This window comes from Cetorhinus maximus, chromosome 20, assembly GCF_964194155.1.
Source record: "Cetorhinus maximus chromosome 20, sCetMax3.hap1.1, whole genome shotgun sequence".
NCBI classification, from domain to species: domain Eukaryota; kingdom Metazoa; phylum Chordata; class Chondrichthyes; order Lamniformes; family Cetorhinidae; genus Cetorhinus; species Cetorhinus maximus.
Window position 1 is genome coordinate 80,522,202 of NC_135898.1, and position 15,513 is coordinate 80,537,714.

The 15,513-nt window shown below is 45.8% G+C and overlaps 1 protein-coding gene across 1 annotated transcript; it reads left to right on the forward strand.

Annotated features, from left to right (window-relative positions):
- The first annotated feature begins 1,732 nt into the window (after positions 1-1,732).
- On the forward strand, positions 1,733-6,583 carry LOC144694609 (calcium homeostasis modulator protein 1-like). Its single transcript, XM_078565209.1, has 2 exons — positions 1,733-2,284; positions 6,110-6,583. The coding sequence occupies exons 1-2, from the start codon at positions 1,733-1,735 to the stop codon at positions 6,581-6,583; spliced, it is 1,026 nt and encodes a 341-aa protein (XP_078421335.1).
- The last annotated feature ends 8,930 nt before the right edge of the window (positions 6,584-15,513 follow it).

The window sequence follows — 15,513 nt, forward strand, 5'->3', positions numbered from 1 at the left end:
GAAAGGAGCTGGGTTGAGAGAGAGAGAGAGAGAGCGAGCGAGAATGTCAGAGAGACACCAGATGAGAAAGAGCCAATATCAGGGCCAGGGCATACACTGGGGAACACACCTGAACTCAGCCTCCAAACACAGAAAATAGGGTTAATTCTCATTGTGTCACCGGGTTTGCAGTGAAGCTTATCCTCAACCCTGAGCTGTGTGCAACAGTAAAGTCTATCAAAGATACCCATATATCTCGACTGATGTTAATCCAGCTCCCTCACACTGTCACTCAGCAACCCCTCTCTCCCCAGTGCCCTGGGTTACTGACTGTATCTCTACTGATGTTAATCCAGCTCCCTCACACTGTCACTCATTAACCCCTCTCCCCTGAATGACAGAGTGAAGGAGCTGGATAAACATCAGTAGCCATACAGTCAGTAGCACAAGGCGCTGGGGAGAGAGGCGGGATGAGGGGGGGAAGGGGGATGAGGGGGAAGAGGGGGAAGAGGAGGAAGAGGGTGAGTTAGGAGCTGGGGGAAGTGGTGAGGAATGGGGAAAAATGGGGAAGTTTGTGTTTTTCTGACTTTGTGCAGAGTGGCCTTTGCCAAAGTGGAGTTTGTTTGTTTGGTCTGCACCATCTTTGATGCAGGCAGTGTACACTGTGTAGAGGGTCAGCACCCTCACTGATTCTGGTGTCCATAATCACCATTGGGAAAGAATCTCCAACAGCCATCATCATGAGGCACTGCCACACGGTGATATCACACCCAGCGCAGCATCACCCAATCAAATTCATACCTCTTCAACCGAAAAAAAAGGGCAAGGAAGGCTGATTGGCTGGGATTTTGGTGGGCTGTGATGGGATTGGTGGGGATTGAATTTTATTGGGGGGGGATTGGGCATGAGCAGCGAGTGTTAGTCCGGTGACTTCATTTTATTATCTTACACAGAAATTCAAAAATAGTTCTCCTCAGTTTCTGCAGTTTTCACTTTCCCTGTTTAAATCCATGGGGATGCCGGGTTTGCATTGCACTTTCTTCCCTCTAAATTTTCATAATTATTCACCCTCGTCCCATTTGCCTCAGTAAAGTTGGTTTGTTCGCCTCTCTTGTGCCTCCCGAGAATCCACGCGTGCCACACCACCTGCTTTCCACAATGTCACTTCTGTTGATGTCTCCCAGAATCTGTCCAGTCAGAGTTGGTAACCTTGGTCCCAAGACCGAGATGACTGACCCCCAACAACCACAACCATCTTCCTTTGTGCTGGGTATGACTCCAACCAGCAGAGAGTTTCCCCCTGATTCCCATTGGCTCCAGTTTTACTCGGGCTCCTTGATGCCACACTCGGTCAAATGCAGCCTTGATGACAAAGGGGTTTAGGAAGTCTCAGAAATGAATCTGCCTCAAGCCTCCCAACACATCCTTAAAATCAGAGGACAGAGCCGCTGATGCGATTAAGGTGTGGTTATGGGAGGAGACTGCATTGCATTGGACAGAGGGAGAGACAGAAATAAAGGGATAGAAACAGTGGCAGAGAGGGATAGAGAGAGAGAGAGAAAGAGAGAGAAACAGGGAGAGATAGTCAGACAGAGAGAGATAGCAAAAAAGCGACAGAGATAGAGAGTCACAGAGAAACTGTGTGAGTTACACAGAGTGAGAGTGAGAGGGGGATTGAGAGAGAAAGAGATAGGGAGGGGGGAGGGGACTCTCAATATTCTGGAGCAGGGAAAACTACAAGTGCAGCAGGAAAATGGATAAATTCCGCATGATTTTCCAGTTTCTACAATCCAACCAGGAATCTTTCATGAATGGAATGTGTGGGATTCTGGCTCTGGCCAGTGCTCAGATCTACTCAGCTTTTGATTTTAACTGCCCATGTTTGCCCAGGTATAACCTCTTCTATGGGCTGGGGGTCATGTCGGTGCCTCCTGTGGTTTTATTCCTCTTGGGCTTTGTGTTAAATAACAATGTGTCGGTGCTGGCGGAGGAGTGGAGGAGGCCGGAAGGGCTCCGGGGTAAGGACTGGGGGGTTCTGCGCTACATGTTCTGCTCCATGACCCAGAGAGCCCTCATCGCCCCAGTCACCTGGGTCAGCGTCACCCTGCTGGACGGAAAATGCTTCATCTGCGCTTTCAGCGAGGGGCTGGAGCCCTGGAGACTGGGGCTGAACATGTCCCTTACCCGCCCGGGACAGCCCGAGCTCCGCCGGCTTCTCGCCACCATCCCCTGTCCCGACATCTTCCAGCAAGAGGCAGGACTGTCCCGGGAGGCAGCAACTCGGTACCTGCGGTGCCTGTCCCAGGTGAGTGTCAGTCCCAGGTGAGTGTCAGCCCCAGGTGAGTGTCAGCCCCAGGTGAGTGTCAGTCCCAGGTGAGTGCCTGTCTCAGGTGAATGTCTGTCCCAGGTGAGTGTCAGTCCCAGGTGAGTGCCTGTCTCAGGTGAATGTCTGTCCCAGGTGAGTGTCAGTCCCAGGTGAGTGTCAGACCCAGGTGAGTGCCTGTCCTAGGTGAGTGTCAGTCCCAGGTGAGTGCCTGTCCCAGGTGAGTGCTGGACTGGGACCAACGGGAGGGAAACAGAGTGAGGAGGAAATTAGACAGAAGGTGGGAGAGACAGAGTGTTCGATGGGACAGTGTAGAGGGAGCTTTACTCTGTATCTAACCCCGTGCTGTACCTGCCCTGGGAGTGTTTGATGGCGACGGTGTAGAGGGAGTTTTACTCTGTATCTAACCCTGTGCTGTACCTGCCCTGGGAGTGTTTGATGGGGACAGTGTAGAGGGAGCTTTATTCTGTATCTAACCCCGTGCTGTACCTGTCCTGGGAGTGTTCGATGGGACAGTGTAGAGGGAGCTTTACTCTGTATCTAACTTCCTGCTGGACTTGTCCTGGGGGTGTATGATGGGGACAGTGTAGAGGGAGCTTTACTCTGTATCTAACTCCGTGCTGTACCTGCCCTGGGAGTGTTTGATGGGGATAGTGTAGATGGAGCGTTTGTGTTGTAGTTGAGATTGTGAATGAGATTGTGTTGTAATTGAGGTTATGAATGAGATTGTTCTATAGTTGACATTGTGAATGAGTGCATTTGTGCTGTAGTTGAGGTTGTGAATGTGATTGTTTCTGCTGTAGTTGAGGCTGTGAATGAGACTGTTTGCATTGTAGTTGAGTTGTGAATGAGGTGTACTGTAGTTGAGGTTGCGAATGAGAGTGTTTGTGTTGTAGTTGAGATTGTGAATGAGATTGTGCTGTAGTTGAGGTTGTGAATGAGAGTGCTTGTGTTGTAGTTGAGATTGTGAATGAGATTGTGCTGTAGTTGAGGTTGTGAATGAGATTGTTTCTGCTGTAGCTGAGGCTGTGAATGAGACTGTTTGCATTGTAGTTGAGTTGTGAATGAGATGTATGTAGTTGAAGTTGCGAATGAGAGTGTTTGTGTTGTAGTTGAGATTGTGAATGAGATTGTGCTATAGTTGAGTTTGTGAATGAGAGTGTTTGTGTTGTAGTTGAGGTTGTGAATGAGATTGTGTTGTAGAGTCATAGAGTCATGGAGGTCTACAGCATGGAAAGAGGCCCTTTGGCCCATCGAGTCTGTGCCGGTCAAACAAATAACTAACTATTCTAATCCCATTTTCCAACACTAGGCCCATAGTCTTGTATGCCATGGCATCGCAAGTGCACATCCAAATACTTCTTAAATGTTATGAGGGTTTCTGCCTCTACCACCCTTTCAGGCAGTGAGTTCCAGATTCCGACCGCCCTCTGGGTGAAAAAAGTCTTCCTCACATCCCCTCTAAACCTCCTGCCCCTTACCTTAAATCTATGCCCCCTGGTTATTGATCCCTCCACCAAGGGGAAAAGTTCCTTCCTGTCTACCCTGTCTATGCCCCTCATAATTTTATACACCTCAATCATGTCCCTCCTCAATCTCCTCTGCTCCAGGGAAAATAACCCCAGCCTATCCAATCTCTCCTCATAACTAAAACTCTCCAGCCCAGGCAACATCCTGGTAAATCTCCTCTGTACTCTCTCTAGTGTAATCACATCCTTCCTATTACGCGGATCCAGAACTGCATGCAATACTCCAGCTGTGGCCTAACAAGTGTTTTATGCAGTTCCAGCATAAACTCCCTGCTCTTATATTCTATGCTTCGGCTAATAAAGGCAAGTATCCCATATGCCTTCTTAACCACCTTATCTACCTGTCCCGCTACCTTAAGGGACCGGTGGTCATGCACACTAAGGTCCCTCTGATGCTTGGTACCTCCCAGGGTCCTACCATTCATCGTGTATTCCCATGCCATATTTGTCCTGCCCAAGTGCATCATCTCACACTTATCTGAATTAAATTCCATTTGCCACTGATCAGCTCATCTGACCAGCCCGTCTATATCCTCCTGTAATCTAAGGCTATCCTCCTCACTATTTACCACCCCACCAATTTTCGTGTCATCCACGAACTTACTGATGAACCCTCCTACATTCAAGTCTAAATCATTTATATATACCACAAACAGCAAGGAACCCAACACCCATCCCTGTGGAACCCCACACCCATCCCCTACACAGGCATCCAGTCACAAAAACACCCCTCAACCATCACCCTCTGCTTTCTGCCACTCAGCCAATTTTGGATCCAATTTGCCAAATTGCCTTGGATCCCATGGGCTCTTACCTTTGTTATCAGTCTACCATGTGGGACCTTATCAAAGGCCTTGTTGAAGTCCAAGTAGACTATGTCAAATGCATTGCCCTCATCTACACACCTGGTCACCTCTTTGAAAAATTCAATCAAATTGGTCAGACATGACCTCCCCTTAACAAAACCATGCTGACTGTCCTTGATTAATCCCTGCCTCTCCAAGTATAGATTAATTCTGTCCCTCAGAATTGCTTCCAATAGTTTCCCCACCAATGAAGTTAGACTGACTGGCTTGTAGTTCCCTGGTTTATCCCTTCCTCCCTTCTTGAATAACGGTACCACATTGGCTGTCCTCCAGTCCTCTGACACCTCTCCTGTGGCTAGAGGGGTTTTGAAAATTATTGCCAGCGCCCCTGCTATTTCCTCCCTTGCCTCACTCAACAGCCTGGGATACATTTCATCCGGGCCTGGAGATTTATCTACTTTTAAGCCTGCCAGACCACTTAGAACCTCCTCCCTTTTAATGCTAATTTCTTTAATTATATCACAGTCCCTCTGCCTGATTTCCATACCCACGTCGTCCCTCTCGCTTGTGAACACTGACACAAAGTATTCATTTAGAACCCTACCTACATCTTCCGGCTCCGCACTCAAATTACCACTATGGTCCTTAATGGGCCCTACTCTTTCCCCAGTTATCCTCTTACTCTTAATGCACTTGTAAAATATCTTTGGATTTTCTTTATTTTACCTGCCAATGGTTTTCATTCCCCATGAGAGTGTGTTGTAGCTGAGATTGTGAATGAGAGTGTGTTGTAGTTGAGGTTGTGAATGAGGGTGTGTTATAGTTGAGGTTGTGAATGAGGGTGTGTTATAGTTGAGGTTGTGAATGAGGGTGTGTTGTAGTTGAGGTTGTGAATGAGGGTGTGTTGTGGTTGTGAATGAGAGTGTGTTGTAGTTGAGGTTATGAATGAGAGTGTGTTGTAGCTGAGATTGTGAATGAGAGTGTGTTGTAGTTGAGGCTGTGAATGAGGGTGTGTTGTAGCTGAGATTGTGAATGAGAGTGTGTTATAGTTGAGGTTGTGAATGAGAGTGTGTTGTAGTTGAGGTTGTGAATGAGGGTGTGTTGTAGTTGAGGTTGTGAATGAGAGTGTGCTGTAGTTGAGGTTATGAATGAGGGTGTGTTGTAGTTGAGGTTGTGAATGAGAGTATGTTGTAGTTGAGGTTGTGAATGAGGGTGTGTTGTAGTTGAAGTTGTGAAGAGGGTGTGAATGAGAGTGTGTTGTAGTTGAGGTTGTGAATGAGGGTGTGTTATAGTTGAAGTTGTGAATGAGGGTGTGTTGTGGTTGTGAATGAGAGTGTGTTATAGTTGAGGTTGTGAATGAGAGTGTGTTGTAGTTGAGGTTGTGAATGAGGGTGTGTTGTAGTTGAGGTTGTGAATGAGGGTGTGTTGTAGTTGAGGTTGTGAGTTAGAGTATTTGTGTTGTTCCCTCACAGGCTTTCGGTTGGTGCTTCATATTGCTAATGACCTTCTTGGCTTTCCTGGTGAGAGCTATGCGACCTTGCTTCACCCAAGTTGCTTTCCTCAAAACAAAATATTGGTCTCATTACATTGACATTGAACGTAAACTGTTTGAGGAAACTTGCACTGAACATGCCAAGAGCTTTGCCAAGGTCTGTATCCAGCGGTTTTTTGAGGGGATGCAGGATGAGATGGTCATGGGTTATAGCCGCTACCAGCCACCACAGCTCCAAGACGTAGAGATAGACAAAGAGCAGGAGAAGCTCTTTGGTATCACAGACAGCGAGAATATGAATAAATTGTTGAGGAACTGGCACAAGTGCAAGCCGCCATTGAACGTCAACATGGGTGTGAAAGAGGATGCTCATCAGAATGGCTGTGTTTATGCAGTGTCCAATAAATACACTCAGACACACAGGGAGAATATCGCCTTCTACAGTAAGGTCTGACCCATTGTCTGCTTCGTGATGTGAGAGATGTGTCATGGCCTGTGTTTACTGTGTGAAGACTGACATCCTTTTTACAGCCATCAGCCTGCTTGGATTGCCCTCTGTTATGATATGGCTGCAACCTCCATTTCAGTAATAATATTTAGGTTGCTGGGTTAATGTTGCCTGGTGCAGGTCCTGTTTTCTGAACTCTCAAATGGTCAGCGTTCTGGGAAGGTTACAGAAAATGCTTCAAAGACACTCTGAAGCTCCCCTTGAAGCACAGCAGCATTGACGTTAATGACTGGGAGGAACTTCCTACCAATCGTTCAAAACGGCACCAACTTGTCCATCAACCTGCACCTCACCTTGAGTCACATCTTAATGATGAGGCAGAGCGGAAGCAGAGCAGGAAAGAAGAGGAAGCAAATCCTACACTCCGAACCCCCCTACCTCATGGCATCATCCTGCCCCATGTGCCCAAAGATCTGCGGGTTAAGAATCAGCCTGTTCAGTCACATGAAGATCGATGGTCCAAACCCACGACCCCGAGTAGGCATCATCCCTTGAATTGAGGAGAAGCTGCTGCTGCCGACCTGGAGCAGGACACTGAAGCCAGGGATAGAGTGAGTGTGGTAACATTCCCATATGGGTTTCTTATGGATTTAATGATTCACCATCAACATTGTCAAAGTGCCAGTTCAAAACCATTGCAATACCCTCAGACAATGGAGAGTTTAAGTATTGTTTACCTTAAAGGACCCAAACAGGAGACAGAACTGAGCTCATTACCAGAAATATCCATTACCAGGAAGAATCGATTCCATTTCAATTGATCTCAATATCAAAAGACCATTTCAGTGAGGATGTTGTCACAATGATATTGAAGACCTGTTTGTTTCTGGCCTCTGCCTGGTCCAGTCTCCCGTGGGAGTCAATGCACAGGGACTAAACCTCTCGAATAAAACTGTTTGAAACCTCTCTCTCTCTCTCTGACTCCTGATGTAATCTAGCAAGAGCCCAGAGTAAGAGGTCAACATAAGTTTATAATATAAGAAATGGTAAGAAAAGCAGGAAGATGTGGGTTGAGATTAACCACAGGTTGTGATGTTTGCAGTTGTGACATTAACTATACTCCTGTATCCTGTAAGAGTGCAGGTTGCACACAGCTATGGAAAGGAGATGTTCAAATTCTTATATTGTGGAAATGTCCCAATAAACAGTGAATTACATTCCACAGATGACATTCTGGATAAAGTATTTGCATTAAGGATGTGTCAAAAACTAAAGGATACAATTTAAAAACAAGGATACCAAGATGACAAATCAGTTAGAATATTTCACCCAAAGGATGGTATATCTTTAAGGGGTCAATTATGATATCAAGAGCCAATGCAGCTTCTTGGAGAGCAAAATTCAAGTGCATGCTCCCCACAATTCACTGTCCATAAATCAGAGTTGGTTCAGTGAGTAGCACTGTCATCACCAAATTAGAACTTGAGTCATGAGTTCAAGCCCCACAACAGGATTTCAGCAGCAGTACTGAGGGAGTGCTGCACTGTCAGAGGTGATGTCTTTCCAATGAGATAGTAAACCAATGTCCTGCCTGCCCTCTCAGCTGAATGTAGAAGATTCCATTGTACAACTGGAAGAAGGGCAGGTGCGTTTTTCCCAGTCAACAAACATACCTCAAACAAAAACAAACCAGCTGTCTCTGGCTGGTTGTGGAATCTTGCTGTGCACAAATTAGCTTTTACACATAACAGTGATCGCACTTCAAAGATTATTCCTTGGGTGGTGAAACACTTTACGATGTCCTGGGGTGAGAGAATTATTGTATAGTTCCTTTATCTGAAGAAGGAACATGGTAAGAAAAGCAGGAAGATGTGGGTTGAGATTAACCACAGGTTGTGATGTTTACAGTTGTGACATTAGCTATACTCCTGTATCCTGTATGGGAAGGAGATGTTCAAATTCTTATATTGTGGAAATGTCCCAATAAGCAAGGTCAGCTGTCCTGAATAAAGATGTCTATCTGATTATTTGCATTGGACCTGATTTCTAAAGGTTAAGAACTGAGGTGGTTCCAAGCTGACAGGACTGAAAGATCAGAATCGAGTGATTTCTCATATCCCCAGGGCAGGAAGGTTTGACCACTCTGCCTCACTCAGGGAGCTGGAGGTATACAGTAGTCACAGGAGTTCCTTCCAGTCAATTTCAAGCTATCCTGATACCCACTGCCCTGGTGGTTCAGATTGGGAGGTCACCAGCGCTCTCTGTTGGGCAGCTCCTGAGTTAACCGAGCATGCTTGAGGCATTGGCTTCACTGACTAGAGTTAGGTAAGTGAGGAGTCACTGTGCAGAGGGTGGGAGTGGGATGGAAGGGTCCACTGTGTCCGAGACACACAATCCTACACGGGTTTCTTGGACTCTGAATCACGGTAATGGGTTTCTGCTCAGTTCCGAGTCCCTGATTGTATCATTGTGCTAAATCAGTCCCCACTTAGGAAGCTTCTAATCCATTCAGTTGCAGGGACACTGCACCCAAAGACAGACCTTACTTTTCATTAGGATCTGCCCAGGCTCCGTGGTGAACTCCCATTCCCAGTCACTGAATGATGAACACAATCCCCTGGATTTAGTGAGAAAAGCAGTCAGAGCCCACACTCGATTGCTGCCCAGCATCACCCTTTGACATGCAGTTGCATTGAACTACAAAGAACGCACTGCACAGTAACAGGCCATTTGGTACTTGCTGGTGTTTATGCTCCACCCAAGCCTTTTCCGACCTTAGCTCATCTCACCCTTGCAGCATATATTTTGATTCCCTTCTTTTGTGTGTTTTTTTTTAGATTCCCTTTAAATCCATCTGTTAGTCACCTCAAATACTGTCTGTGATAGTGCGTCCCACATTCTCGCCACTCTCTGGGTAATGTTGTTTTTCCTAAATTCGTAATTGGGATTTATCGGTGACTATCTTGTATTTATGGCCTGGGCACCTCAAACAAGGGGCCATAAAAATAAAGATATCAGGGTGAGTGCAGGATGAAGCCTGGCTGTAAAAATTCCATTGATCAAAAAGGACACTAGTCCTGACACATACTGACAGTTTGAGATAGCTGTAGCAAGGGGGGGGTCAAGTGTTTGTGGGACTAGTGAGAGTCACAACCTTCACAGAAAGAGGGGAGGATAGAAAACTGCAAAACTGAAGTCAATGGGAATCAGCAGGGAACCTCTCCATTGGTTGGAGTCATACATAGGAAGGTTGTGGTTGTCGGAGGTCAATCATCTCACTTCCAGGACATCACTTCAGGAGTTCCTCAGTGTAGTATCCTTGGCCCAACCATCTTCAGCTGCTTCATCAATGACCTTCCTTCCATCATAAGGTCAGAAGTGGGGATGTTCACTAATGATTGCACAATGTTCAGCACTATTCACGACTCCTCAATACTGAAGCAGTCCATGTTCAAATACAGCAAAACCTGGACAATATCCAGGCTTGGTCTGACAAATGGTAAGGAACATTCATGCCACACAAATGCCAGGCATTAACCATCTTCGACGAGAATCTAACCATCACCCCATGACATTCAATGGAATAAGCATCACTGAATCCCCCACTATCAACATCCTGGGGATTACCACTGACCAGAAACTGAACTGGACTAGCCATATAATACTGCGACTATAAGAGCAGGTCAGAGGCTAGGAATCCTGTGGTGAGTAACTCATCTCCTGACTCCCCAAAGCCTGTCCACCATCTACAAAGCACAAGTCAGGAGTGTGATGGAATACTCTCCACTTGCCTGAATGAGTGCAGTTCTAATAACACTCAAGAAGCTTGACACCATCAAGGGCAAAGCAGCCCACTTGATTGGCACCACATCTACAAACATTCACTCCCTCCACTACCAATGCATGGTATTAGCCATGTGTACCATCAACAAGATGCACTACAGAAACTCATCAAGGCTCCTTAGGCAGCACCTTCCAAACCCACGACCACTACCATCTAGAAGGACACAGGGCAGCAGATAGATGGGAACAACACCACCTGGAAGTTTCCCTCCAAGTCACTTACCATCCTGACTTGGAAATATATCGCATTTCCTTCACTGTCACTGGGTCAAAATCCTTGAACTCTCTCCCTAACAGCACTGTGGGTGTACCTACACCACATGGACTGCAGCAGCTCAAGGCAGCTCACCACCACCTTCTCAAGGGCAATTAGGGATGGGTAACAAATGCTGGTCTAGCCAGTGACGCCCACACCCCAATAAGAATAAAAAAACAAAGCAATGCCCTGCGATCGACTGGATTTTTTTTAGGATGGGAGTTTTGCCAGGAATCACACCTCTGATACCAAGGCAGTCGCAGTGTATCATGTCCCATGGTCCCGCCAGCTCCCAATCACCCACTCTGCGCCTGCCCAGTGCTGACTGTTAACCCTGCTGATTTCTTGCATTTTGCTGTCTTTGCACCTGTTGTCTCTCATCTGAACTCTCTCCTCACATGGGGGTGGATGAAACCCACACCCCTACGATCCACTTAGCCTTCTCAGTACACTGAGTATTTTTGTCTGCACTGGAGTGCTGTGTTTGGCAGCCGTATGGGGGTTCAGTTGGAGATTGGTGACTGAGGGAGTTAAAGAGTTAAATTCTATCTAAAGTCTAGTCTTTCTTTAACTTAGCAATTAACTAAAAGTTGCTGTTAGGGAAGAAGGTGAGTTTTAGACCGGAGAGGAGAGGCCACCGAGAGCGGTATAAGAGGGTGCGAGAAACAGAGGCTGAGACTGGAGAGGAGAGACACACCCTCAGGGCCTTCAGGCGGTGGAGTTCGAAGTGACATCACGATTCAAAAAGTGACGCAACGCAGGGGAAGCAGCTGATTGGTAAGTAGGGTCAGGTGAGTACTTCTGCTTCTACTTTACTAATTAAACTGCTGCAGTCCATTAGTTTAAACAAAATAAGGTGAGAACTTTGGACTGTAGTGGGAGTGTTTGGAGTGGAATAAGGCCCCTAGCGTAGTCAGTATTCTTTAAAGGGAGTAGCTAACAAGCTTAATCTAGAGGGAAGTCATGGCAGCAGTGCTCACACCTGTGCTATGCTCCTCCTGCGCTATGTGGGAAGTCATGGATACTTCCAGTGTCCCTGGCGACGATGTGTGCAGGATGTGTGTCCAGCTGCAATACTGGCTAACTGCATTTCAGAGCTGGAGCTGCAGGTGGATTCACTGTGGAGCATCCACGATGCTGCGATTGTCGTGGACAGCGTGTTCAGTGAGGTGGTCACACTGCAGGTAAAGACTGAACAGGCAGAAAGGGGATGGGTGACCATTAGGCAGAGAAGAGGAAGGCAGGTAGTACAGAAGTCCCCTGTGGCCGTCCCCCTCTATAACAGGTATACTGTTTTGGATACTGTTCGGGGAGACGGCTTCTCAGGGAAGGAACAGGAGCCAAGTCCATGGCACCACGGGTGGCTCTGCTGCACAAGAGGGAAAGAAGCAGAGTGGCAGGGCTATATTGATAGGGGACTCAATAGTAAGGGAAATAGACAGGCGTTTCTGCAGCCGCAAAAGAGACTCCAAGGTGGTATATTGCCTCCCTGGTGCCAGGGTCAAGGATGTCTCGGAGAGGCTGCAGGGCATTCTGAAGGGGGAGGGCCAGTGGTCGTGGTACATATTGGTACAAACGACACAGGTTTTAAAAAAAGGATGAGGTCCTACAAGCTGAATACAGGAGTTAGGACGTAAATTAAAAAGTAGGACCTCAAAGATAGTAATCTCAGGATTACTACCAGTGCCACGTGCTAGCTAGAGTAGAAATAACAGGATATATCGGATGAATACGTGGCTGGAGAAATGGTGTAGAGGGGAGGGGTTCAGATTCCTGGGACATTGGGACCAGTTCTGGGGAAGGTGGGACCAGTACAAACAGGACAAGTTGCATCTGGGCAGGACCAGGACCAATGTCCTTTATGCTAGTGCGGTCGGGGAGGGTTTAAACTAGAATGGCAGGGGGGTGGGAACCTGAGCAGGGAGACAGAGGAGGGGGAAACAGGGATAGAAACAAAAGACAGAAAAGTAAGAAGCAAACGTGGAAGGCAGAAAAGACAAGGATGAGAAACAATTGGGGTCATAGTGCAAAATAAAGCTAAGATGACTAAAGGTTAAAAAGACAAGTCTAAAGGCATTGTATCTTAATGCACAGAGCATTCGCAATAAGGTAGATGAATTAACAGTGCAAATAGACATAAACGGTTATGATATAGTTGCAATTACGGAGACAAGGCTGCAGGGTGACCAAAGATGGGAACTGAACATCCAGGGATATCCAATATTTAGGAAGGACAGATAAATAGGGAAAGGAGGTGGGGTAGCACTGTTAGTAAAGGAGGAAATCAATGCAAAAGTGAGGAAGGATATTGGCTCAGAAAATCATGATGTGCAATCTGGTTGGGTGGAGATAAGAAACACCAAGGGGAAGAAAACATTGGTGGGGGTTGTCTATTGGCCCCCAAACAGTAACAGAGATGTAAGGAAGGCATTAAACAGGAAATTAGAGACACATGCAATAAGGATACAACTGTAATCATGGGTGACTTTAATCTACATATAAATCGGATAAACCAAACTAGCAATAATACTGTGGAGGAGAGTTTCCTGGAGTGTGTACGTGATGGTTTTTTAGACCAATAAGTTGAGGAACCAACTAGAGAGCAGGCTATCCTAGACTAGGTATTGTGCAATGAGAAAGGATTAATTAACAATCTTGTGTGGGGCCCCTTGGGGAAGAGCGACCATAAAATGATAGAATTGTTCATTAAGATGGAGAGCGAAGAAGTTGAATCCAAAACTAGGATCCTGAATCTAAATAAAGGGAACTATGAGAGTATGAGGCGCAAGTTGGCAATGATGGATTGGGGAACCTTATTAAAAGGGTTGACAGTGGATAGGCAATGGCTAATATTTAAGGAACGTAAGCATGAATTACAACAATTATTCATTCCTGTCTGGCGCAAAAACAAAACAGGAAAGATGGCTCAACCATGGATTACAAAAGAAATTAGGGATAGTATTAGAACTAAAGAGGAGATATATAAAATTGCCAGAAAAAGCAGCAAGCCTGAGGATTGGGAGCAGTTTAGAATTCAGCAAAAGTGGACAAAAAGATTGATCAAGGGGAAAATGGAGTATAAGAGTAATCTTGCAGGGAACATAAACAGTGACTGTAAAAGCTTCTATAAATATGTGAAGAGAAAAAGATTAGCAAAGGCAAATGTAGATCCCTTACAGTCAGAAATGGGGGAAATTATAATGGGGAACAAAGAAATGGCAGAAGAATTGAACACATATTTTGGTTCTGTCTTCACAAAAGAGGACACAAATAATTTCCCACAAATGTTAGGGAGCCAAGAGCCTAGTGAGAGGGAGGAATTGAAGAAAATCAGTATTAGTAAAAAAAATGGTGTTCGAGAAATTAATGGAGTCAAAGGCTGATAAATCCCCAGGGCCTGATAATCTACATCCCAGAGTACTAAAGGAAGTGGCCCTGGAAATATTGGATGCATTGGTGGTCATCTTCCAAAATTCTATAGACTCTGGAGCAGTTCCTACAGATTGGAGGGTGGCAAATGTAACCCCACTATTTAAAAAAATAGGGAGAGAAAAAACAGAGAATTACAGACCAGTTAACCTAACATCAGTAGTGGGGAAAATGCTAGAGTCTAATATAAAAGACATGGTAACAGAACACTTGGAAAGCATTGACAGGATTAGACAAAGTCAGCATGGATTTATGAAAGGGAAATCATGCTTAACTAATCTACTGGAATATTTTGAGGATGTAACTAGTAAAATAGATAAGGGAGAACCAGTGGATGTGGTGTATTTGGATTTCAAGAAGGCTTTTGATAAGGTCCCACATAAGAGGCTAGTGGGCAAAATTAAAGCACATGGGATCGGGGTAATATACTGGCATGAATTGAGAATTGGTTGACAGACCGGAAACAGAGAGTGGGAATAAATGGGTCTTTTTCTGGATGGCAGGTGGTGACTAGTGGTGTACAACAGGGATCAGTGCTTGGGCCCCAGCTATTCACGATATATATAAATGGATTGGATGAGGAAACCAAATGCAATATTTCCAAGTTTGCTGACGACACAAAACTGGGCAGGGTTGTGAGTTGTGAGGAGGATGCAAGGAGGCTTCAGGGCGATTTAGACAAGTTGTGTGTGGGGGCAAACACACGGCAGATGCAGTATGACATGGATAAATATGAAGTTATACGCTTCTGTGTGAAAAACAGAAAGGCAGAGTATTATTTAAATTGTGATATATTGGGAAATGTGGATGTACAAAGGGATCTGGGTGTCCTTGTACACCAGTCAATGAAAGTAAACAGGCAGGTGCAGTAAGCAATTAGTGAGGTAATTGGTATGTTGGCCTTCATTGCAAGAGGATTTGAGTTCAGAAGTAGGGATGTCTTCCTGCAGTTATACAGGGCTTTGGTGAGACCCGGAGTATTGCGTGCAGATTTGGTCTCCCTACCTAAGAAAGGATATACTTGCCATTGAGGGGGTGCAGTGAAGGTTCACTAGGCTGATACCAGGGATGGCAGGACTGTCGTGTGAGGAGAGATTGGTTCGACTGCGCCTGCATTCACTACATTATAGAAGAATGAGAGGGGTTCTGATTGAAATGTTTAAAATTCTAACAGTGCCAGACAGATTGGATGCAGGGAGGATGTTTCACCTGGTTGGGGAGTCTAGAACCAGGGGCCAGTCTCAGGATACGGGGCAGGCCATTTAGGACTGAGATGAAGAAAAATTTCTTTACTCAGAGGGTGATCAACCTGTGGAATTCTCCACCACAGAAGGCTGTGTGGAGGCCGGGTCACTGAGCATATTCAAGAAAGAAATTGATAATTTTTTGGATATTAGGGGCTTCAAGG

Excerpts from the sequence above, each read along its gene's own strand:
- LOC144694609 (XM_078565209.1), top strand. The coding sequence starts at position 1,733 with ATGGATAAATTCCGCATGATTTTCCAGTTTCTACAATCCAACCAGGAA. Across the intron at positions 2,285-6,109 it reads ACCTGCGGTGCCTGTCCCAG|GCTTTCGGTTGGTGCTTCAT; the intron begins GTGAGTGTCAGT and ends GTTCCCTCACAG.